The sequence below is a fragment of the Chaetura pelagica genome, unplaced genomic scaffold (assembly GCF_000747805.2).
Source record: "Chaetura pelagica isolate M959 unplaced genomic scaffold, ChaPel_1.0 scaffold676, whole genome shotgun sequence".
NCBI lineage: Eukaryota > Metazoa > Chordata > Aves > Apodiformes > Apodidae > Chaetura > Chaetura pelagica.
This window is the reverse complement of record NW_009953724.1, coordinates 403408-413347: the sequence shown is the minus strand read 5'-3', so window position 1 is coordinate 413347 and position 9940 is coordinate 403408. Positions and strand designations below refer to the sequence as shown.

Here is a 9940-nt window from a genome sequence, read left to right as displayed (position 1 = left end):
AGCAGGAATTTTAATCAATGCTCTTGCAAAAATTGTTGCTTCTTAAATAATGTTCCTCTTAAAGGTAAAGTCATTTTCTGAGAACATTTCATTTATTGAAAAGCTTTTGAGAAGTTTTGTGTGACAGAAAAATATGTATTTTTAGTAGGTTGTAGGTGAGTTGCTAATTGTTCCATGTCAGGAAACTCTTCAGTGCTACAGGACCTAGTGCCTGGAGGAACACCAGGCAGGGCCTGGAGACAGGGGAATAAGCAAGATACCAGAAATTAATGAAGAATCTATTTTTCATCTCTTTGGCTTGGGTTCATTTCCCTCAGCATCATCTTTACTGTCATCAGCTTCCCCCAAAGTTATCTCGATGACTTGGACCTTGATCCACACAATTAATTGTCCCTGAATCATTAGCAAGCCCCATGGTGACCTCTCATGTCCCTTGATTGCCCCTCACTCCTGCTTTCCTTCTCCCACAGAGAAAGTTGACTTATTTAGTGTAGGGACTGTTCAGGTTTTCAGCTCCATACAAGAGACAAGAATCCTCCAAGTGTCCAAAGATTAAGGTATTAACATTTTTTTGTGATCCTGAAGCTGTTGGTACAGCTCCCAATAGCTACATTTACCAATAATATTTACCAGTAACTATTATTTATTTGGATATTTGTGCATTTCAAGTTGCCTACAGCAGATTGTTCTGAGAGAGTGTTTTTTAGGGGTGGTGTTTGTTTTGATCTTTGGTCGCTTTATTGTTTAGTTGGTTTATGTTGGGTGTTTTATTTTTCTGTATAATTTCCTAGTATCCAGACACCTGCCTGTAAATATTTAATTAAAAAACCCCAAAGAAGTAGTTATGTTCACTGCTTGTATTTCACTGAAAGTGCTGGGCTGACCCAGATGGCAGAGATGATGACACCTCAACCATAAATCTAGACCCAAGAGCAGCCCTGTGTGGGCAGACACACCACATGGACGTGTAGAAATGGAGCTGCTGGCAAGGTTTCAACAACTTCATGCCCTCTATATTCTCACCCATGCTACTAACATTTCTAGACACCTAGAAAACCTGAATTTCAAACAATCCAATGGGAGGCAAAACCCAGGCTGCCTTCAGTGATTTGCTTGACGTGTCAGTAGTGGCCTTTAAGAGAAGAAATGCACTTTTTATATGCTTGTTAAAGAGAACTGTCAACCTCAGTTGGATTAAAAAATCTTTAATACTGATAAAAACGTTTGAATGGTTTTTAAAAAGTTTTGAAAGATGAACAATTCCCAGGCACTTCTGAAAGAAAAATATATAAACCTAAAAATCCCAATTAAAGAAAAGTGAAGGATTTCACTCTTTGAATGAAAACAGTGACAAGGGACAGGGGGTCATTACATTTTTCAGTAAGTCAAGATATCCTAAATCAACAGGTGAATACAGGTTTTAAATAGTAGTGTGTAAAAGCAGGTTTTAAAAAGGCCTTTTGTGAAATAACCTGTATCATTCAAAATGATCCAGAAGGAATATTTGGGACTCTGTTCTCCCCCCTCCCCAAACCCACATGCTTTTTATTGCAGGCATTTGACAGCATTTTCCTCTAGCCAGGGTCCCTGCCTGCTGTCCAACTGCATAAATGTTTATTTTATCCTGCATGAGAAAGGAAAAGCTTTAAAAAGACTTTAAAAAGTTAAGATGATTATAAAACTACAAAAAATTGGTACTGAAACAAAATCAATGTTAATGATATAAAAGCTTTTTTTTTAAAAAACAAAAAAAGATACAAAGCCCAGTTGGCTGAGGTTTGAGTTGAAAGCATCATTTAAATCCTCCCCTACCAAGAATCTGATTCTTGTGTGCAAACTGTGTGTCCCCAGGAATCATAGAATCATGGAGTGGTTTGGGTTGGAAGGGACCTTAAAGATGGTCTAGGTCCAACCCCCTGCACAGGCAGGGACACTTCCCACCAGCCCAGGCTGCTCCAAGCCCCATCCAACCTGCCCTTCAACACGGCCAGGGATGGGGCAGCCACAGCTTCTCCGGGCAACCTGGGCCAGGCTCTCACCACCCTCACACCCAGGAATTCCTTCCTCATGTCCAACCTCAATCTCCCCTCTTCCAGTTTTAATCCATCCCTCCTTGTCCTCTCCCTCCCTCCCCTTGTCTCAAGCCCCTCCCCAGCTTTCCTGGAGCCCCTTCAGGCCCTGGAAGGTGCTCTAAGGTCTCCCTGGAGCCTTCTCTTCGCCAGGCTGAACACCCCAACTCTCCCAGCCTGTTTCCTGAGCAGAGCTGCTCCAGCCCTTGGATCACCTTCATGGCCTCCTGTGGACATGGATATGAACATGGATATATTCCTTTTTAATTCCCAGAAACTGAAATATGAGTCTTGATCTAGACATACTTGGGTTTACTCAGTCAGCTTCTGAATGGTAACAAAAAAAAAAATAAATCAAAGCAACCCTCTCAGAGAGTTTTATTTTTCTAGACAATCAAAAGCTCCAGAACGCTCCAAGATCCACAAATAGAGTGAAATCACTTCTACAAACCAGGTTCAGTTTATAAGAATTTGTAATTTAAGCTAAAGGGCTTCAGTTATGAAACTGCCTTACAAAACATCAGTTAAATTAAATGACCACATCTGGAAGATTTACAAGGTCTTGCACCAAGAGGTTGAACTCCAAATGTATTCCTTTTGGGAAACACAGTGCAATATTGTGCAAAAGTGTGTTCAAATACTCCTAAACAAAGTCAATTACCTAGAGCCAAGACTTTAAGGTATGTAATCTGCACGGCCTTTAAAAAACATTGAGAAAGAGATTATATTAGAAACTACTTTCCTAAAAACATGATTTTTCAAGTCTTCATTGAGCACCATGTGAATATTTTAAAACAGCGACATCATTTTCTCAAAGCTTGCAGAGGCTGGATCTACAGTGGAAGATTTCAGGAAATAACATCCAAAAACTAAGTGGAAAGCACAGCAAACAGCTTCACATTGAACATCTGGTCACAAGAATGTGGATAAAAACTACATCCTCTTCTAACTACAAAGGACTCCACAGAAAGCAAAGCAGCACAACCTGACAGATCAACAGGAAACATCATAGAATCATAGAATATGCTGAGTTGGAAGGGACCCATCAGGATCATTGAGTCCAACTCCTGTCCCTGTGTAGGGCACCCCAAAGATCACACCAGGTGCCTGAGAGCATCATCCAAAGACTTCTTGACCCCAGGCAGCCTTGGTGCTGTGACCATTTCAATCTGGGTGGTCACGCTGAGCCCAGAGTGTGAACAGCAAACCCCCCCACCCCGACCCCCTGTTGCACAAACCTTAACACAGCTCCATTCTCTACGCACAAGACACACAAGAACAACCTCTAAGACCAAAGAAAGGTTGAAGTAAAACCATGGGAGGTGTCTGCAGACAAGCCTGCAGCTCTTGTTACACACAGGCTTTCCTACAGGTTCATTTTCCCTACTCTGGATGTCTTCACCCCCTCCGAGTGAGCTGGCCTGCACCTCAGCACAGCTCAGCTGTGTGAGAAGCTACATCTTCTGACAGTTTTGTCGTGGCACACTAGCCAGAACCAGGCTGAGCTGATATTCCACATCCAGCTGCCAACATTTACCATGAGGTCACATCTTCATGCCAGAATGACCAGGAATTGGGATGCCTGGTCACTGAATAGAACTTCAGATTCCTATTTACATTCTTACTCCTTTCCTTATCAAGTTCATGTCCTAACAAATACCACTCTCCTGACTCTCTTTCAGGTGTTCTCATACACAGAAGTCCTTCCTTTATCAGATAACCAGATGCAAAAAAAATATCCTCTGATGTTGGATGGACTCAACAAAAATGGAGTTGTTGTCCAACAGACCAGGCCTGGTAGGCTGGATGTGGCATTTTCAAGTATCCTGCCATTATCTACAAGGCCAAATTTTGCTCAGGTTTTCAAAAGTGCCAAGGACCCAAAAGCACAGCAGGATTTTCAGAGGAGCTCAGCTCCAAATCTGGCATCTACATGAGTCGAATTTTGAATGATCTTCGTCTAGATGACTGAAGAAGGGACTATAAAGCCCTGAATTTTTTAGAGATCTTGTGCCACTGAGATTTTTCTGTGGTGATGTGTGGCACTATCATCTGTTCAGCTCTTAGGAACTCAAATTTACAGATAACCTGGAACAGGGACTACTGAAAATTTATGCAGCTGAACTTACAGAAAATAAACATAGCAGATAATGCCAGCATCTCCTTGAGAAGGTGGCACTCATCAAGAACTTGGACCAGAGAGACTACAGGACTGCTGCTCCACCGGAGGATGAAGCAGACAGAGAAGATGAATTGTTCTTTTTCAATATGTAAAATAAAAGCTTTTTAAGTTCCATCTAATGTTTGCCAGGTGGAAAGTCTTTATATCAAGAACCCCAAGAAGCACCATCCTGTCAGGTGGGAGGAACTGCTCATCCTTTGTCAGCCACATCTGTCTACGGGCTCCTGATCCAGCACTTTCTCCAGCTCATCCACAATTTGCCTTTTCATGAACCACAGATGAACAACATAGTGAAGAAGAACTAACAAGTCTCATTTCACAGTATATTCCAGTTTTGTCTATTCATTAGGAAACAGTAGGTGACCCATAAGCAAACAGGCTTTCTGATGATGCTGTGTTTTCTTCTAAAGGTTCCCAGCTTGCTTTTTGATAACTTGGGTCAGCTTGGTACTGGGAAAGTGAAAAAATATTTCACCTCCTTTGAAAGCCAACATTTATCTGTCCCAGCAAAGGAACATGAGGTCCACGCTGAAGTGTGAAAAACAAAACAGTACTTGGATAAATTCACATACCAACATAAATGATGAGAAGGATCACCAAAGACTAAAAGAAAAGACAGTAAAAGATAAAAGAAAAGGACTTGAACACAACCAGGCTAGTAAAAATTGCTGAGATTTCCTACCCAATTGCTTCAAAAAGGGTGTTCAGAGCTCTTTTATATGCATGGCTCAGAGATTGGTGTTTCACTGCTCCTCAGCTACATCAGTCTGGCTACTTAATCTGCCAGAATCAGAACTCCTGAGTAACCTAATGGGCATCTTTGAACTTCTGCTGCAAAAAGCTGAAGAGAACTGGGCAGTTTCCTTGGTCTAAACTGAGAGACCAGGACACTGCACCAGGATGTGTGCTTAATGTTTCTTAAGCCAAGACTACTGAATGTCTGAATGACATTTAAGACACATCTGAAGATCTGTAGTCTGAGCTCTTGAGAGAGGAAGATGCAGTAAAAATTGAGGAGAAGCTTGCTCTCTAGATACCTGCAGTTATGTATTTGTTCTTGCTGTCTGTGCTTTCAGCACCAGCATATTTTGTTACCCTGGTTTCCAGGTCAAATCCAGTCTAAGCCAACACTTGAGGTTTACAATTTAGATAATACTGTCCTATTACAGAAGGATCACAGCTTAGGCTAGAAAAGTCCAAGGTAATGGATGAAAACTACATTTCTGTTGATGTAATCTTCAGAGAGGAGATGATGCCCCTTTCAGATCAGGGATTAAGGACTCTGAGTGCATTGTTTGAAGAAACCTGCTCTTGAAACAAAACAGAGATGTTCCACCTGCTACATCAAAACTAGGAGGCAGAGACACCACTGGGAATTGCTCAAGCACAACCTCTGTAAACCCCGGTCAGAAGATTCTTCACAGATTCCTGGTGCACAGCACTGAAAATGTAAAAGTATTAAAAATTCCAATTCTCCCCACTCTTCTATTAAAAAAAAAAAAAAAGGAATAATAAAACCCAGCACAGCCTCACTAACTGGGCAGATATGCACTTGTCTGTTGCAGACCAACCACTGCCAGGGAGACTCTTTCAATCCTCCCCCTCTCCTCCACTGCTACATCAGTGTTTCTCGGTCTGATAAACTCCTGTGGATTTCCTGCTTGTCGTCACCATCCTCATCATCAGCAGGATCGTTTTCCTCTCCAGACTCCACATAGATGGGCCAATCATTATCAGCATCCCCCTTCTCTTGGCCCTCTGATGAAGGCTCCATCAGGCTGAGGTTGATGGGCATCGAGTCCTCGTGCGTGGTGGTCACACAGGTGCAGCTGTCACACAAACCAAAGCGTCGTAACCCTTGGGACAAGCTGCTGGTGAATGTTCTCCTGCAGCCTTTACAGATGATTGGCTTATTTGATCGATGCACCTGAAAGTAAAGAAGAAAACATGGTGAAAATGGAGAGCTGCCTTCTTGCTTTAGCTCCTTCTGGGGTTATTTCCTAGGACAGAAAAACATTTACACTAACATTTACTCTGGAGCCCCCAACACAAGAAGGACATGGACCTGTTGGAGTGTGTCCAGAGGAAGGCAGTGAAAATAATCAGAGGGCTGGAGCACCTCCCTTATGGAGACAGACTGAGGGAGTTGGGGTTGTTCAGCCTGAAGAAGAGATGATTTCAGGGGGACATTATAGGGGCCTTCCAATACCTGAAAGGGGCTTGTAAGAAGGCTGAGGAAGAACTGTACACAAGGGCATGTAACAGTAGGACAAAGGGTGATGATTTTAAGCTAGAAAAGGATAGATTTGGGTTGAACATGAGGAAAAAGTTCTTTAACATGAGGGTGGTGGATCATTGGAACAGGTTGCCTGGAGAGGTAGTGGAGGCCCCATCCCTGGAGACATTCAAGGTCAGGCTTGATGGGGCTCTGAGCAACCTGGTCTAGTGTGAGATGTCCCTGCTTATTGTAGGGGGGTTGGACTAGATGACCTTTAGAGGTCCTTTCCAACCCAAGACCTTTTATGATTCTATGATTAAGCTAAAGGGCAGATGACCCCACCAGATTTCCAGCTGCCAAGATACAGGGCTCCATAAATACTAATGAACCAAACACCAGCTTCAACTTACTATTGCTGAAGTTTCTCTCGCTTTGGCAATAACCACTTTGTCCAACACATTCTGGGAAATCCAAGGGGGGAATACCAAACCCTTTCAAGCATTTCCTGGTGGAATGCAGACCCCCAAACTCACACTCAGAGCGTGGCTCCGGAGGTGCTCCTGCCGCGTGAAGCGCTTCCCGCAGGTCTCGCAGGGATAGGGCCTCTCCCCGGTGTGGGAGCGGATGTGCCGCTTGAGAATCCCCTTCTGCTTGGCCGTGTAGGGGCAGAACGGACACTTGTGAAGCTTGATGGGCACAACTAACACATCACCTTTTGGGAAGAAAGCAAAGAGAGCACAGTGAGTTAGGCTGGGCACTTCAGCAGGCTGAGCTGTGCTGGCTCTTGTCTTCCTGGCTGCAATTCCCACTCGGGACAGCTGCACTTTCCCCTCACGTGGTGCTTCCCTTACCTGGGTGTTCCGTGGGCTGTGCCATTCCAGGAGACATTCGTGCAGCTGCAGATGATCAGGGCACTTGACATTCAGCCTGCCTGTACTTACAAAGCTGATACTCTAAGGGAGCTGCGCTCATGACAGAAAAACAAACTCATTTTATTTTAAGAAGCCATTTAATTAAGTGCCAAACATTTGCTTTTAGTGCCGTGGGTCTCTGCACTATCTTAGCCATAGAAAGTCTTCTTCCTTTTTAAAGATACCATCAGCTTTGAACAGCATTAGAAACAAAAATCTTTACCACCAATTACAAGTAGTCTAATGGTTCCCATGTGCTTTTACAAAGGGCATAAATTTAGACAGGGAAATGCATCTAAAAATGGGAATGTTTGTTTCTACTGCCATCCACTTCAGCCTTTCTATTGGAAATAACAAGGGTACATTTGCTGATGATCCTTTGCTTTTTTAAAAAAATCCAACTATATGCACACAAGTAATATGTAAAAAGAGAGAGTTAAATCTGAAGATCACATCATTCCTCAACATGGGTAGTGCCAAATGTTTCAGTACCAGCCCAGATATGAGCTTCCTTCCCAGTATAAAGGTTGCAATGTTCTACTAAAAGATGAGGCTTCCTTCTTGCAGGTCCTGATCCAGGAAAATGTTTTCATATCAAACCCTGAGCTCTCCAACAGCTACACCAAAACAGGTGCTGCAGAACATTCCTTGGGGGAAGGTTCATTCAACCCAGTCTCAAAAGAAAGGAGGGTTCAGTATCAGTGATTATCAAGTGACATTAATCTTACCCAATTCTGGACTCTGTACAGGTGACTGTTCACCCTCCACCAGCTGTGAAGGGGACCAGGATGACTGGAACAGACATGGACACTTGAAAGTAAGTGGCATTTACCACCTCTGTCAGCCTGACTGCATGAGAGGCATTTTATTCCTCATTTCTGGAGTCTTGTGAGAGTGCTAAGATAGCAGGAGCACTAAAAGCTGAGAGGAGATACTTCCATTCTACTTAAGATGTTCAGTTTTAGCAGAGAAATGTAACTAGTGCAAGGTTTGGGTTTTCTCCCCCTCTCCTATTTAAAGCACATCATTGACCAGTAACATTTCTAACATGTTGCCATAACACCTGATGTTCTCTAATTCTAAGCAGCATTTCCCTTTTCATGACTCATAAACAGTCTGAAGATTTTAAGAGGGGGAAAAAAGGAAGCAAGGTCTGTGTGTTACAAGCTCTTGCCTTGCTGCAGGTCAGAAACCATGAGCAGGACCTGTGACAGCACCTGGTGACTTCAGTCTTTTGGTGACTCTGAGGCTGCGTTTGTGATTTTGTCCTTATCAGTGAGAGATAAGATTTGGTTTATTGACTTTAAGATCACACATGCTTGCTTGAGCTGGAAATGACATGGAGATAAGCTTGCTGTCTAGAGTAGAATGGTCAGGGCAAGGTTTCCTCCCTGCTGCTCACACCAGTGTTGCATTTGTCACCTCCTGGGCAGCGATGGCACCTGCAGTTTGTCACAGCCACCTCCTGTCTCCATAGCTGGGATGAGGCAAGTTGTGTGCCAGCATCAACACAAGCAGAGAAAATGCCCAGATCCTTATTATCCACTTCAAAGGAAATGCACATGGACATGACCTTCCTCTTCTCCAGGTCCCTGACACTGCTGCTGGGAGACGTTCCTGCCAGGCAGAAACATCCCAAGAGGTGCTGGGCTTGAGAAAGCAGCAGGACCTCCATGAGCAGCTGAAAAGCATATCTGCCTCTAGAAGTTAAGTCTTGTCTTTGTGCAATACCAGAGTTTAAAGCTTTCAGGGCTCTTAAAGAATGTTTAGGGATTATTCAGTATTGAACAAAACTGATTTCTGCCCTTCCAGAGTTGAAAGTAACAGGAAAAAGACCCATCATCGCTGCCAGGAGCTCCAGGGGAACAAGCTACTTCAGCTCTGTCAGGTTCTACAGCAGATCCCTCTTGTGGCAGCTCAACTTTCTGATTGATCTTTTTTAAACTAACATTAAGAGGAAGAATATTCTTTTTAAAAATCCACCTGCCATTCAACAAGGTCCCAAACAAGATTGTTTATTAAGGCAGCATCACCACCACCACCACCACCAAGCTCCAGCATCTGGTTCAAAGAGATGTTATAAACACTTACCTCCCAAGTGCTGCACTGAATAAATGAGTACAGCTTTCTTTTGAAGTCCAGAACAATAGTTTATTTTGCTACTGCATCATATTCAGCAATATATTCCTGAACAAGAAGGGGAGTAACACAGGAAGTGGCACAACTAAGCAGTTTCCTCCTCAAATTATACAGACTACACCCTCCCTGAGTCCTCTCACCTGTGTCCTCACCATACCAGTCGCTGTGAATGTCCATCATGGAACTCATGGCTACCCCTGCATCCTCTGGCCTACCCTCAAAGCCCCGGACAAAGTGATGAACCACATCATCCTTTCTCTGAGCCGAGCTGTTGCGCAACAGGGCCTCTAGGAATTGTTTCATGTGGTAATTATTGCAGGCCAGGTCCATGGCCTGCCCGCCGTGCAGCCCCTCTTCCATCTGCTCCAGGGACAGGGGGGTGGGATATTGTGGCAGGCGCGTTGCCCCCCCCCCCCCCCCC

General features: G+C 43.8%; 1 protein-coding gene across 1 annotated transcript in view; it reads right to left on the bottom strand.

Moving 5' to 3' along the window:
- Nucleotides 1-5729: 5729 nt before the first annotated feature.
- The window catches only part of ZBTB8B (zinc finger and BTB domain containing 8B), a 4864-nt gene continuing 653 nt past the window's right edge, over nucleotides 5730-9940 (bottom strand). The window contains exons 2-4 of the mRNA XM_010000612.1: nucleotides 9660-9924; nucleotides 7003-7181; nucleotides 5730-6178 (exon numbers count right to left, since the gene is read on the bottom strand). Of these exons, the coding sequence (XP_009998914.1) occupies nucleotides 5867-6178; nucleotides 7003-7181; nucleotides 9660-9924 (756 nt within the window). The 3' untranslated portion in view covers nucleotides 5730-5866. The remainder of the gene's footprint in view (nucleotides 6179-7002; nucleotides 7182-9659; nucleotides 9925-9940) is intronic.